Raw genomic sequence first — 15,026 nt, forward strand, 5'->3', positions numbered from 1 at the left:
GCTGCGCTCCCCTTTTCGCCTCCCCCCTCGGCCCGCCCGCCCCGCGCGGAGGTTCCGGAGGTTCCGGCCGCGCCCGCCATCGCCCCTCCGCCCTGCCCGCCGCCGCTCGCCACGGGGGGATGTCCCGCGGGGGTCGCGGGTGAGTGTCGCTCCCTCTGCGAGTGGGCTCTGGGAAGCGGAGGGGCGGGTTGGAGCGGCGGCGCCATGCGGGGATGGGGTGTGCGACGCGCTGTGGTGTCCGGGGTGCCCCCCCCCCCAGGGATGGGGAGTCCCGGGAAGGGGAATCCCCTCATGGAGGTCCCGTAATCCCTTGGAGCTCCGTGAGGGGAGAGTTCCGTCGTGGGGGTCCCTTAATCGCACTGTGGTGTCCCGGTGTTCGCTTGGAATTCCCTCATGGAGGTCCCCTTAATCCCACTGTGGTGCCCCGCTGTTCCCTTGGATTCGGTTCCCTCATGGAGAACCCTTAATCCTGCTGTCGCGATCCCTTGGAGCTCCGTGAGGGGGGAATTCCCCTAATCCCACTGTGGTGTCCAGGTGTTCCCTTGGAATTTCCCCATGGAGAACCTTTAATCCCTTGAGGTGTCCCCTTGGAGCTCTGTGAGGGTGGAATTCTGTTTATCTGGGAATGGCAGCCCATTTATCTCCCCTTTCACCCTCGGTGCCTCCCAAATCCCAGCCCTGCATCCCCTGTGGTTTATTTGCCCTCCCTCTGTGCTCAGTTTTCCCACCTTCCTTTTTATTCCTATTATTCCCTATTATCCCCCTTATTTTTAAGCCATGGTTGCTGCCAGATCCAAAGGAGAAGGTCTGGGGAAGGAGAGGGGTGCCAGGGCTTGTATCTTCCAACGAAGGGGTGATCCCACTACAATCACTTCCCAGATATTTAGGGTGGTTCCTTCCCTCCATCCTTTCAATTAATGGATTGATCAGGAATATCCCACTGATTTTTTAATGTTTCCTCCTGTTCCAGGAAGGAACCAGCCCTGGCAAGGAGGTGACAAGGGACGAGCAGCACCTCCACCCCCCACAGGCTGCCCGTTGCCAGCCGTCCCGCCCCACTTAACCTCCGAAAACTATGGAAGATCCCAATTATCCCAACGTGCTGGGATGCTCCTGCACCACTCCTCGTTCCCCCTCTGCTTTCCCGTGAGTTTTCACGGATTCAGACGCTCCAATCCCGTTTTAAGCAGGGTTTTTTTTTGCTGTGGGAGAACGGGATCTGCTCGGCTCCGGCGTGGCTAAGCCAGGAATTGCATCCAGCCTTTCTTGGCTAGGCCAGGAATTGCATCCAGCCTGCATGGACAGGGCAACCTTCGCCCGTTCCACCGCCTTTTTCCACGACTCCAGCGCCTCACCCCAGGCTGCTCCGGGCCTGCCGGGGGGACACGTTGACTTCATCGAGAAAGTCGATTCCTTCAGCTACTCGGATTTTTTCCGGGATTATCTGATCCCCAACCACCCGTGCGTGTTCTCAGCCAGGCTGACGGAGGACTGGGGCAGCAGGAGGAGCTGGGTCACGCGCGATGGGAAGCCCAACTTCGAGCACCTGCTGCGGGAGTTCGGTGAGTCGGGCGCTTCCCCTTCGTTTTTTCTCCACTTTTCTCCACATTTCCCTTTTTATATCTATTATTTTCTCCACATTTCTCCAAATTTTTTCTGATTTTTCTCCATTTTTCTCTATTTTTGCTCTTTTCTCCACTTTTCTCCACTTTTCTCTATTATTCTCTATTATTTTTTATTTTTTTCCTCCACTTTTCTCTATTTCCCTCTATTATTTTCTATATTTTTTCTCCACTTTTTCTCCACTTTCTCTCTCCTTTTCCCTTATTATATTGATACTTTTCTTCTCCTTTTTCCATATTATATTGATACTTTACTTATTATCCTTATTATATGGATACTTTTCCTCTCCTTTTTCCTTATTATATTGATGCTTTTCCTCTCCTTCTTCCTTATTTAATTTATATTTTTCCTCCACTTTTTCCTTATTTTATGGTTACATTTCCTATCTTTTTTCCTTATTATCTTGATACTTTCTCCCTACTTGTTATATTTTTATATTGATATTTTTCTCTCATTTCCCTTATTACATTGTTACTTTTTCTCTCCTTATCTTACACTTATTATATTTAATAACTAGAATACATTTAATCTTATAATAGGAATAACCTTTATAAAGAATGGCCAATTAGAATAGTCATTAGTTAGTTATTAACAAGTCAGTTAACATATTTGTTATAGTTAATATATTTATATTAAATTATATAATTTTATTAGTTAATATATTTATTATAGTCAATATCTTTTTATTAAATCACATATTTATATTAGTTAATATATTTATTATAGTCAATATGTTTATATGAAACTATATCTATATTAGTTAATATATTTAGATAGTTAATGTGTCAATAATATATACTTATATATTATTCATAAATATATCATTGTATCTATTAGATCAATATATATAATATATTGACTATAATAAATATGTTAACTAATATATTAGTTATATTTATATATTTGTATATTTATTATATATTTATATATTTATTATATTTATATTTTATATATTCATATTTATATATTTATTATATTTAATAAATAACATATTAAAATAATAGATCTGTCTAAATATAATATATAATAATAGATAGTATATGTAATAATATATAAGTATATATTTATTATAAATTATATTAGGTTATAAATTTGATATACATAGTAAATTTGATATATATTGTAAATTATATTATATTATATAAATATACCTATATACAAATATAGATATAAACCTATATATATATATATTTAATAGTAATCAATACCCCCCTTCCAGTGGCGTTTAAAAGGAAAATCCAGGTCATTTGAAAAAAATACCAGGAAAAAAGGGGTCACATCCAATAACCACCTGGAAAATTCGGGTCATGTTAAATGAACCAACCCCACTTTGGGTCCCGTTTGCCTGGAATGCTGATCCCAGGCGGGGATCGTTCCTGCAGATCCCAGGGCTATCCCGGCTCACCTGCAGGCTGAGGTCTCTGGGGGTGCAGAACTGCCCCTCCCTGCCCTGAGGGGAGCTGTGTTTTGCAGGAGAGGCCGTGGTGCCGGTGGCCCGGTGTGACGTGAGGGAATACAATTCCCACCCCAAGGAGCAGCTGCCGTTCCGGGAGTACGTGCGGTACTGGCAGGAGTACATCCGCAACGGATACCGCTCCTCCCGCGGCTGCCTCTACCTCAAGGACTGGCACCTCAGCAGGTGGGAGCTCTGGAAACCCTGCAGGCTGCTCCCAGAGACTAAGGGTCATCTCCCGAGGCTCAGGGAATGGGGATCCTTGGAATTGGCCAGCCTGGAGAAGGGAAGCTCCTGGGTGATCTGACTGGGGCCTGCCAGGACATGGAGGAGCTACAGGAAAGATGGAGGGAGACTTGGGACAACGGCCTGGAGGGACAGGACACAGGGAATGGCTTCCCACTGCCTAGAGGGGAGGGATAGATGGGATATTGGGAAGGAATTCTTGGCTGGGAGGGTGGGGAGGAGCTGGAATGGATTTCCCGGAGAAGCTGTGGCTGCCGCTGGATCCCTGGAAGTGTCCAAGGCCAGGCTGGAGCATCCTGGGACAGTGGAAGTGTCCCTGCCCATGGCAGGGGGTGGGAACAAGATGAGCTTTAAGGTCCCTCCCAACCCAAACCATCCTGGGATTCCATGATAAGAGGATATGGCTTTTTATCTTTGCATGTGGATTTTGGAAACTGAGGGAGAAGTTTTCTTTCCAACCCTTTCCCTTTGCCAGGGCTTTCCCAGAGCAGGATGTTTACACCACCCCCGTGTACTTCTCCTCCGACTGGCTCAACGAATACTGGGATGCTGTGGCTGTGGATGATTATAGGTTTGTCTACATGGGACCCAAGGGCTCATGGTAAGGAAGCGGGCTCTCTCTCATCCTTGTACACCCATTTGGAAGATTAATATTCCAGGGAATTATCCCATTATCCTTTGGGGTATTGCCACGCTGCAGAGTCCGGTGTTCCACCTGAATCCTCTCTGTTCAGGAGCTGAACTCCTGCAGCAGCTGCAGGAAAAGCCCTGAACTGTGCCCCCCAAAACCAGATTATTTAAGGATTTAGAGCAGAAATTCCCTTGGGATCATCAGCCAGTAGTGCTTTGCAGGGTCAGCAGAAGCCTCGTGGAGGCAGCGATGACTCAGATGTTCCACAGGTGAAAATTCCAGCCCGGCCTTGGTTATAAAGGTTCACTTTTCAGTTCCCATCCCAGAATATCCCACAGAATACCCCACAAACGGGAGGGATTTGAGAGGAAACCACCCGACCTGATAGGAAACGCTTGACACTGTGGAGATGCAGATAAAACTGCAGGTAGATAACACCACACAAACCAGCCCAAATTCCAGGAAGGAAAAGGGATCAGCGTCTCACATCCTCAGGGGACTTTTAGCACTCAAACTGAAGCGTTAAATCCGAAGCCAAACCCTGTGTTTTCCCCCCTCAGGACACCGTTCCACGCCGACGTGTTCCGCTCCTACAGCTGGTCCGCCAACATCTGCGGCAGGAAGAAGTGGCTGCTGTATCCGGCGGGGCAGGAGGAATTCCTCAAGGACACACACGGCAACCTGCCCTTCGACGTGACCGCCCCCAGCCTGCAGGACAGGAGGGTGTACCCTCGCTACAGCCAGAGCCAGCCCCCCCTGGAGATCGTGCAGGAGGCGGGAGAGATTGTCTTCATCCCCAGTGGGTGGCACCACCAGGTCTACAACCTGGTGAGACCCCCCGGGACCCTCCCGCTCCTCAGGGCAGCTGGGGGGGTCAGGTCCAACCCCTGGCGGATTTACCGGGGTCCACGAAGTTTAAAAAGCCAAAAATGTAGAGGGAGCAAAATAACGGAGGAGGGAGGGTCCATCTGTGGCTGCCCCAAGGGGATTTTTGGGAAGGGATTCTTGGCTGCCCCATCCCTGGGAATGTTCGAGGCCAGGCTGGAGCAATCTGGGCTAGGGGAAGGTGTCCCTGCCCGTGGCAGGGGGTGGAAGTGGATAATCCTTCAGGTCCTTTCCAAACCGCTCTGGGATTGTGGGATGAGGCTTTTGTCAGTGTGGATATTCCATGTCATGCTGAGCACGAGCCATGTTTTAGGAGGAACAGGTTTGGGGTGGAAGGGACCTTAAAGATCAACCTGGGATAGTGGGAGGTGTCCCTGCCTATGGAATGAGATGAGCTTTAAGATCCCACCCAACCCAAACCATTCTGAGATTCTCTGATGGCTAAAACCTGAACTCCAAAGCTCCTTGGGTCGCTGCCCACTGGAATTTAGGGGAGTATGAAGTGAAACAAGGTACCTGCATCCTCTTCTCCTGGGGTTTTTTTTTTTTTGTCATTACATGCTTCCAGTCGCTCAGGAATCGGATTTTAGGAGAGCCAGACCTGTGGGGAGGCTCTTAGCCTTGATTTGAACTGGAAATTGTAATTTAGGAATGAAAAATGCTAACGGCTTGGTCTTTGGGATAACCCCTGGAATTGCTCCCTCAGGAGGACACCATCTCCATCAACCACAACTGGGTGAACGGCTGCAACGTGGCCATCATGTGGTGCTTCCTGCAGGATGAGCTGGCAGCTGTCCAGAGGGAGATCAACCAGTGGAAGGATCCTATGGATGACTGGCACCTCCAATGCCAGGTACAACACGGACCTGACCCTGTTAAAGGATCAGGTATCCCAGGGATTTACTGTGCCACTTACTGGCACTCTGAGACACAGAATTCCTTCACCTCGTACCTGGAATTCACGCGTTTCCTAAAGAATTAGGGACTGGTGGCGGCTGCATTTTGCAAGAAGGCAAATATTCCCGTGATAAGCTTGGGAATGGCTTGTGCCAGAGGATATTTGGTATGTCCAGGTTGGGATGTTGTTGGGAAAGCAAATGTTTCAACTGCTCTCCTTCAGCTTCTCCTTTCAAGACTATTCCTGCTCTGGAGCCAGGCTGGGACATGCTGGGAGAGTTCCCCTGGAGAAGAGAAGGAGCCAGGGAGACCTGAGAGCCCCTCCCAGGGCCTAAAGGGGCTCCAGGAGAGCTGGAGAGGGACTGGGGACAAGGCATGGAGGGACAGGACACAGGGAATGGCTTCAAGCTGAAAAAGGATAAATTTAGATGGGATATTGGGAAGGAATTCCTGGCTGGGAAGGTGGGGAGGGACTGGAATGGATTTCCCAGAGAAGCTGTGGCTGCCCTGGATCCCTGGGAGTGTCCAAGGCCAGGTTGGAGCAACCTGGACTAGTGGGAGGTGTCCCTGCCCATGGCAGGGGTGGCACTGGATGATCCTTAAGGTCCCTCCCAACCCAAACCATCCTGGAATTCTATGAACAGTGAATCCTAAGAAAGGATAATTTAGGTGAAGGTGGCAGCAGTTTCTGTGTCTGCAAAGTGATGCTTTAAGGGCCCCTATTTCTGCTGAGCAGGGTTGTACCTTGGGGGCTCTCTTGGCTCTGGCTGGGAAAGAATTCCTTCCCTCCCAAAATCTTTGCCAGGAAACAAATGTAGAGTTAATTTCTGGAGGCTGTTCCTGGATGGGTTTCCTTCAGAACTGCTTTGAAAACACAGCAGTTTAGTCCTTATTAAAAATCAGGCTGGTGCTTTTTGAGTTCAAACACAAATTGCCAAAAAAATCACGAAACATAACGATCTGTGATTCCTTGTAATTCTAACCTGATTTGGTGCTTTTTCCCTGTAAATTTGAAGTGTTATTTCCATTTCAATCCCTGGTTTTTCCTCCCCCATCCCCTGTTTTTTTAGTTGATCATGAAGTCCTGCACGGGCATCGACTACAAGGAGTTCTACAACTTCCTCAAGGTCATCGCAGAGAACAGGATTTCAGTCTTGGAAAAGGGCCTGGATGAGGAGGCTTCGGCCAAGAACACTTCCAAAGCTGCCATTTCCACCCTGGGAATGCTCCACGCCGTGTTTGACCTCAAGAGGACGGTGAAGGTGTTGACGTCCCTGAGCGCCAACGAGGATTTCAAGAAGCTGGATCTGAGCTCGCTCTCCCCCCCTCCAGAGGCTTTGCTGCACCACCTGAAAGCTGCCATCGATACAGCCTTGCTCTGATTTCCCCATTCCCTCGGTTCTTCGGGAAAAGGAACCTTTTCCCAAAGGGTTTGGAGGAGGTTCCTCCTCCCTGTTCACCTGCAGGGCAGTTGAGGTACAAAGAGCTTTACTCCCTTCAGCAGGACAATCATTTTGGAGCTGCTGGAGGAGGGAAAAAACCAATCCCACATAAAGGAAAACCCCACCCCTTTGTCAGTATTTTATTCCCAGTCAGGGAAGGGGGACAGAAATTCCCTGTGGATAACCAAATTCCCTGTGCTTCCAAGAGCAAACAGCTCTGCTTTGCCTGCTCCCAGCTCCATGATTTGAAGACTTCCAGGTGCAGCTCAGCTTAACTTTTCCTTCCTTTTTTTTTTTTAGGGAATTTGAGCTAGTTTGCTTCCATGGAAGTCTGAGCTGGAGCCTGGATGTGGAAGGCACTGGTTCTACTCGTGTAGAGCCCCCAAAGCTGGAATTCTCGGGTGGAATCAGCCCTCAAACTGCTCCAGGATTAAATTTAACACCATAATTAAGACCCTGGAGCCCTGATTGCAATTAGAGCACTATTAATTAAGCATGTGACCACCCCCTCCCAACCTGAAAAGGAGGAATTGGAATGTACTCCCACCTTTCCCCCCACAATTCCAAGGCACAGCAGGGATTTGATCAGGGAAGGAGCCTCCTCTCAGCTGCTCCAACCAGCCCTCTGCATGGTTCCACAGCACAATTCCCAGCTGGAATGCCGAAATATTCCCGGGGAAAACCTCCCTCTTGCTCTTCCTGCTGGGTGGGAAAGCCCAGAGAAGCACAAATGGCTGCACACTGTTACCTGAGTTGCCACTTCAGGGCTCACTTGAATTCTTGCTCAAGAACTTCCTCAATTTTTTTCCAACCTCCCTTCCCCCAGGAAAAGCAGCTACAAACTGTATTTGAGGAAGTGCAATAGCAGAAAACCCTGAGCAGGCTGAGAATTCCCTGGTTTTCTAGATAATTCCATGGGTTTGTACTCGCATGCACTTTTTGCATGTCCTTTTCTAGTAGAAAAATCTGCATTTTCCACTAGCAAGTGGTACCTGGAATGAAAAATCCTCACCTAGAGCATGGAAAAAAAAAAAAGTGGAGAAAAAAGCATTTTTTTGGGGGGGATTAAACCATCCCAGTGCTCCAACCTGCTGACAGGGGGTTGGAAAAGCACCAGCTCTGCAACTCCCACTTCCCAGCTGCTCCTTAGGGGCCGTTTCCTTCCTTCTCCAAAACTCAGCTGGAGTTTTCCTCCTCAGGTGAACAAAAGGGGACATCTCCTCCAGGTGGGGAAAGAGGATTCCAAGCTGGCAGTGCCGTGTTTTTGGTGGGAAAAAGCATGTTTTTGGCCTCGTGTCCCTGCATGTTGTGACACTGGCACCGACCACGTTCTCCTCGCTGGTTCAGCAGGGAGGAAAAAGCACCCAAAAAAATGAGATTTACTGATCCAGATTTGCACCTGAAATCCCTTCATTCCCAGGAATGATCAAGGAGCCACGTGTTCCCTAAAAAGAAATCCATCAGAGCAAAACCCTCAAGTGCTTCAAGACAAGCAAAGGGGTTGGAATGAGGAGCAGGTGAGGCTGGAATGGAAACTTCCAACAGCTTTATTTAAATATAAAGTTCCTGTTAAAACAGCCAGGAGGAGGAGACTCTCATCCCAATCTATTCATTGTAATCATTGTGTTACTTATTAAAGCATAAATCCATGTGGGAAATGGGAGCCAAGAGCCTGTGGAGTTGGGTTGTGTTTGCCTGGATGATTAATTAGTGACCTGGACAATTAATTAGAAGTCAAACTGTAAAAAATAATTTAAAAAAAAAAAGAAAAAAAATAAAGCAGGTTAAAATCTGTGTCAAACCTCTCAAAATGCACCTCCCACCTGGCTGGTTTTGTCTGGGAGGGACAAAAATCCCAAATATCCCGGTGGTTTTCCAAAGGAAGGATAAATCCCAGCCTGATTTTCGTGCCCCACTGGTGTCTGTGGGGTCTGTCAGCACGAATCCCCTTGGAAAAGCAGCAGGAAAACCAGGTGTTTCCATGTTTTCTCTTGCCAGGATTTGGGATTTCTCAGCCCAGACCAACATTCCTTTCTTCCAAGCCCACAGAATTCCAGAGCAGCCAGGAGCACGTCCAAGGTGCAGGTGTGACATTCCCTGAGGCTCCACAGGAGTGAGCAGAGCAGAAACAACACAGCTTTAAATCTCCTAAACCACGGAATTTGGGGAATAGCAGCTTTAAAAGGCCAGGGAGAGGTCCTGAGTGTGCCACAGGGAGGAAGAAGGGTGGAGAAACCACTTCTTCCCTCCAGGAATGGGTTGTTCAGGAATGTGGGGGTGATCTCTCCAACCCCAAATCCCGTCCTAAACTCTTCTCCTTTCCGTCCTTTCACCAGTGCAGATCAACCTCCCAGGGAGCAGGGAAAGCAAATCCCCTGCTATTTTCAGGGCCAGCCAACGAAACCAGGGGGCAAAAGAAACCTTTTCCACTCGGGAAGAGATTCCCAACCAGCAGCCGAGGTTGGAGAGTGAAGGGTTTTCTCCATCAGCATCCCCCGCGTGTGGTTTAGGATCGAGGTTGTAATTCCACAGCCAGAGCAGCAGGGATTGTGATCCAGCAGGGTGTGCTCTGGGCACTGCAGCGGGAAGGATGATCCCTGTGGATCCCAGGAAGATGATCCCTGTGGATCCCAGGAAGATGATCCCTGTGGATCCCAGGAAGATGATCCCTGTGGATCCGGGGCTCAGGCGCTGGCGCTCAGGGGGCAGCTCTCGCGCTGCTGCAGCCGCAGCCGCTGGATGTGCTCGTAGCACGACTGGGGAGGAGCAGAGCAACACGGTCAGCAGGAACGGGGGAACTCGGGGAAAAAACCTGGGAACTCGAGGGACAAACATTGGGAATCTAGGAATCAAATTTAGCAACTTCGGGGGCCGAAATTTGAGAACTTTGGGGCGAATTCTGGGAATCGTGGGGACAAAATCTGAGAGTGTTGGGGCCAAGAGTTGGTAGCTTTGGGGCCAAAAGTTGAGAATCTTGGGGCCAAAATTTGGCAACTTTGGGGTCAAAATTGGGCAGCTTTGGGGCCAAAATTGGAGAACCTTGGGGCCAAAATCTGACAACTTTGGGGCCAAAATTTGACAACTTTTGGGCCAAAATTTGGCAGCATGGGGACCAAAATCTGGCAACTTTGGGGCCAAAATTTGACAGCTCGTGGGCAAATGTTGACAGCTTTGGAGCAAAAACTTGGCAGGATGGGGGCCAAAATTTGGCAACGTGGGGGGCAAAATTTGACAACTTTGGGGCCAAAATAAGGGCTGTTGCAGCCAAAGAAGCTGTGCTGCTCCCAAGTTCAGGATTAAATCTGCTGTAAATGAAGGATAAGGATTTTCTGCAGGTTCTCAGGGGAATCAGCTCCTGTTCCAGGCCCAGAAGGAGCCCCTAAAGTTCAATCCCAGCCCAGCTTTGCTGTTCAGGCTGAGGAAGCTGCAATGGAAACATTCCCTCACCTCCAGGGCTGTCAACAGGAAGTCAAACATTCCTCCTTGGTTGGTGGGATCCATGAGGTCTCTGATCAGATGGATTTCAGCTCCCAGGTGCTGGATTCTAGGGAAAGAAAAGGTCCCAGTTAGGACAAATGGGTGGGGAGGGACGTTTTGATGCCTTCAAGGCATCAAAAATCAGCCTTCAGAAGCTCCATGTCCCTAAATCCTGTGGTAAAATGAGGCTTCATTTCCCAGGATAATCTTCAATTATCCTCTGGGATAAGGGATGGACACTCAGGAATTCCCTAATTAACTCATATCCTGGGCAACCCCATCCCAGCAGAGCTGGGTTAGGGTTACACAGAAACCCAAAAGCTCAGGGAAAATCACATTTAATCCCCAAATCCCAGGTTTTAATTTTAAATTAAGACTCCATTTCCCACGACAACCTGGAATTATCCTCTGGGATAAGAGATGGACCCTCAGGAATTCCCTAATCAATTCATATCCTGGGCAATCCCACCCCAGCAGAGCTGTCAGATCTCAACCCACAGAAACCCAAAAGCTGAGGAAAACCCAAATTAAATGCCAAAATCTCAAGTTTTTCATTTCAATTCTTTGGCCTGTGAGACCCCATTTCCCAGAACAACCCTGGAATTATCCTCTGGGATAAGGAATGGACGCTCAGGAATTCCCTAATTAACTCATATCCTGGGCAACCCCATCCCAGCAGAGCTGGGTTAGGGTTACACAGAAATCCAAAAGCTCAGGGAAAATCATATTAAATCTCAAAATCCCAGGTTTTACTTTAAATTCTTTGGCCTGTAAGACCCCATTTCCCATAACAGCCTGGAATTATCCTCTGGCATAAGGAATGGACCCTCAGGAAGTCACTTTCTATCCTGAGCAACCCCATCCCAGCAGAGCTGGCAGATCCCAACTCACAGGAACCCAAAAGCTCAGGAAAAAGCAAATTAAATCCCAAAATCCCAGTTTTTCATTTCAGTTCTTTGGCCTGTGAGACCCCATTTCCCAGGACAACCTTGAATTACCCTCTGGGAAAAGGAATGGACGCTCAGGAATTCCCTAATCAATTCATATCCTGGCTAACATCACCCCAGCAGAGCTGGCAGATCCCAACTCACAGGAACCCAAAAGCTCAGGAAAAAGCAAATTAAATGCCCAAAATCCCAGATTTTCGTTTCAATTCTTTGGCCTGGAGTCCTTTCCCTGAGGGATCCCACAGCCCCTGGGCTGGGAATGGGGGAAGCTGCCACTTACTTGGCCCGGGACACGACGTACATGAGGAGGGGCAGCAGATCATCCATGGGCAGCTTGTAGTCCTTGCCCACCACCCTGGACACGGTGCCCTCGATCTCCTCGTAGGTCTTCTGCAGGATCACCAGCTTTTCCCTGGGATCCACCGTGGTGCTGTGGGAAAACAGCCCTGCCAGAGGTGCTCCCAACTCCACAGCTCAAGAGGGCAAGCGGGACTTAGGAAAGCCCCCGGAAAACTCAGGAGACCCAAGTCCATCAATCACCTTCACCAACGAGGAGTCAACAGGGACATCTCCAAGGTGGGAATGTGGTGTTTCTGCCCTGCACATCCCAGAAAAACAGTGCCCCTGGCTTCCTTAGGGAGGCTCTCAGGAGGATTTGGGGATCTGACAGCTCCCATCTGATGGATCCACAACGATTCCCCGCTCCCTGCCCGGCACCATCACCCAGGCTGGGCCTCAAGAGATCAAGCTGAGCTTAAACTGAGCTCAGCTTTGCTCAATCAGCTCCTCAGGACGTCACACTGGGTGGATGATCCTCCCTTGGGACGTCACACTGGGTGGATGATCCTCCCTTGGGACGTCACACTGGGTGGATGATCCTCACGGAGCTCCAGAGCAACGGGACCAGGAGTCACCCCCAGGCCCAATCTGCCCTGGGATAAATAAATTCCATTTATTGCAAGGCTGATTTGGGGTGGAATCATCATCCCAGCATGGTTTGGGGTTGGAAGGGACTTTAAGGATCATCCCATTCCTGCCATGGGCAGGGACACTTCCACTGTCCCAGGGTGCTCCAGCCTGGCCTTGGACACTTCCAGGGATCCAGGGGCAGCCCCAGCTTCTCTGGGAAAGCCATTCCAGCCCCTCCCCACCCTCCCAGGGAAGGATCCCTTCCTCAGGAATATCTGGGCAGAATTCCAGGGATAACTGCATTTAAACACCACTGATGTTGTCTCCATGTTGGTTTGGAGGGAAACAGAACTTATTAGTTCAGTTTAAATGTCAAAGTATCACAAACAGCTTCTCTTTAAATTATCTGGTGGGCTGACCCTCAAATGCTTTTGGGAGCAGGTAGAAATTTAAGGTTTATTAAATTAGAAATGTTATCTAAATTTTATCTAGATTTTATCTATATTTTCCTCTAAATTTTAGCTGAATTTTAGCTGAATTTTATCTACATTTTACCTTGATTTTATGTAGATTTTAGCTGAATTTTAGCTACATTTTATCTAAATTTTATCTAAATTTTAGCTAAATTTTATCCACATTTTAGCTGAATTTTAGCTGAATTTTAGCTGAATTTTAGCTAAATTTTATCCACATTTTAGCTGAATTTTATCTACATTTTAGCTGAATTTTAGCTGAATTTTAGCTAAATTTTATCTACATTTTAGCTGAATTTTAGCTGAATTTTATCTACATTTTAGCTGAATTTTAGCTGAATTTTATCTACATTTTAGCTGAATTTTAGCTGAATTTTATCTAAATTTTTAGCTGAATTTTAACTAAATTTCAGCTAAATTTTAGCTGAATTTTATCTAAATTTTTAGGTGAATTTTAGCTGAATTTTATTTACACTTTATCTACACTTTATACAAATTTTATCTGAATTTTACCTACATTTTAGCTGAGTTTTACCTAAATTTGAACTTCGTTTTAGCTGAATTTTATCTATATTTTATCTCCATTTTCGCTAAAGCTTAGCTAAATTTTACCTAAATTTTGAGCTGAATTTTATCTACATTTTGACTAAATTTCACCTACATCTCATCTACCTTTTACCCCCCCTGTTCATGATACATTGTTATTAACATCGACTCACATGAGCTTCTGCAAACACTCGGTGGCCGACAGGAAACACTTGTCCTTGATCAGGGAGCGCCTCTGGAAAGCAGACACGGATCCTTTGGAGCAGCTCCGAGCACACAACCCCCAACCCACCCACGGAGCTCTGTGCCCTTCGTTAGTTAATTAGGTGAGGGTCATTAATGAGGCCCCAGCACCCCCGCGAGGTCTCACCTGGTTGGTGGTCAGGGTGAGGTCCTTGAGAGGCCAGAGGTGCCTGCAAGGAGAGCCCAGAGATGCTGTAAATCACCCCATTCTTCTGTCCCCTCATCCCAGGGGCTGCTCCAGCCCTGGAGGTGCAGGAGGCTGAGTTTGCTGCTCTCCTCGCACTGCTCCAGGGATAATTACCATTAATTACTTCGGCTCATTAATGCAAAGGGTTGATTTCACTCAGAGATGAGCAATGGAGAGTTTGGGAACCTTCAGATTCCACTCCTCCCACTGAGCACTGACTGAATCAACCCGAGACTCCAGGCTCTCCCTGAGGTGCAGCTGATGCTGTGCTAGCAAAGCTGGTGGAGTTTGGTCCCACATCTCATTCCAAAGGTGGATTTAGCAGCAGGAATGGATGAAGGAAACATCTGACCCCCCTCTCTTGGGTCTGTGTGTCTCCTCTCTCAGAGCAGACACCGCTGTTGCCCTTCCTGAGACACGTTTATAAGCTCTGGCTGGATGGAACAAAGCATTTTTTGAGGTAATAAAGGCGTTTTCCACCCAAAAATTACAATTAGTCCATCTATTTGCAGTTTTCCCTAGTCAGTGCTGTCCTTCCAGGACAGGCAGGCCCTTCCTGGCAGGATTTCCTCTGGCAGCACAAAACCTCAGTGCCACAGCCACTGACAGATCAGGAACAGGCTCCAGGTCCTTTTGCAGGATCACAGCCTTTATCTAGGGATGGAAAAACACCACTTACTTCTGCACATCCAGAAACTCCAGGAGCTTGATGTCAGGAAACAGGCTGAGGTCCACGATGCCCTGGCAGTACAGGTCATCTTCTCTCTCGTGGTAGAGCATGTACAGCATGAAGAGCTCGGGGTAGAAGCAGGGCAGGATCAGGGGCAGGACCACACTGGAGGCCTTCTGGTCACTGGGGCAGAGAAAACCCAATCCTACAGTGACTTTACAACCTGAAACGTTCCCCAAACCACCCAGCACACGATGGAAGAGGCAGCTTCCAGGACCTCGAGGCGTCCTCCTTGTTCTCCCCTCCTTCCTCCCCCTGACTCCAGTGTCCCAGTCGGGCTGTAGTGACCCACAGGACACTCTCACCCACGCTGAAGATCCTGCTGCATCCTGTGCTG

General features: G+C 48.1%; 2 protein-coding genes across 10 annotated transcripts in view; one reads left to right on the forward strand and one right to left on the reverse strand.

Annotated features, from left to right (window-relative positions):
• The first annotated feature begins 17 nt into the window (after positions 1-17).
• Positions 18-8,977, forward strand: JMJD4 (jumonji domain containing 4). Its single transcript, XM_050309842.1, has 7 exons — positions 18-139; positions 971-1,562; positions 3,097-3,262; positions 3,798-3,923; positions 4,514-4,781; positions 5,545-5,691; positions 6,806-8,977. Exons 2-7 carry the CDS (start codon positions 1,298-1,300, stop codon positions 7,115-7,117), a joined length of 1,284 nt encoding a protein of 427 aa, XP_050165799.1. The 5' UTR covers positions 18-139; positions 971-1,297; the 3' UTR covers positions 7,118-8,977.
• ALS2CL (ALS2 C-terminal like) overlaps positions 8,707-15,026 on the reverse strand; it is a 47,827-nt gene continuing 41,507 nt past the window's right edge. For 6 of the 9 annotated variants that reach the window (XM_050309643.1, XM_050309627.1, XM_050309652.1 and 3 more), the window contains exons 21-26: positions 14,639-14,812; positions 13,900-13,942; positions 13,703-13,764; positions 11,882-12,031; positions 10,625-10,721; positions 8,707-9,989 (exon numbers count right to left, since the gene is read on the reverse strand). In XM_050309643.1, the coding sequence (XP_050165600.1) occupies positions 9,876-9,989; positions 10,625-10,721; positions 11,882-12,031; positions 13,703-13,764; positions 13,900-13,942; positions 14,639-14,812 (640 nt within the window). In that variant the 3' untranslated portion in view covers positions 8,707-9,875. Of the gene's footprint in view, positions 9,997-10,624; positions 10,722-11,881; positions 12,032-13,702; positions 13,765-13,899; positions 13,943-14,638; positions 14,835-15,026 lie in introns of those variants that run through there. The other 3 variants (XM_050309609.1, XM_050309617.1, XM_050309662.1) reach the window with 3 other exon arrangements.

Source organism: Myiozetetes cayanensis, unplaced genomic scaffold (genome assembly GCF_022539395.1).
Source record: "Myiozetetes cayanensis isolate MyiCay16 unplaced genomic scaffold, myiCay2020 scf1, whole genome shotgun sequence".
NCBI classification, from domain to species: Eukaryota; Metazoa; Chordata; class Aves; order Passeriformes; family Tyrannidae; genus Myiozetetes; species Myiozetetes cayanensis.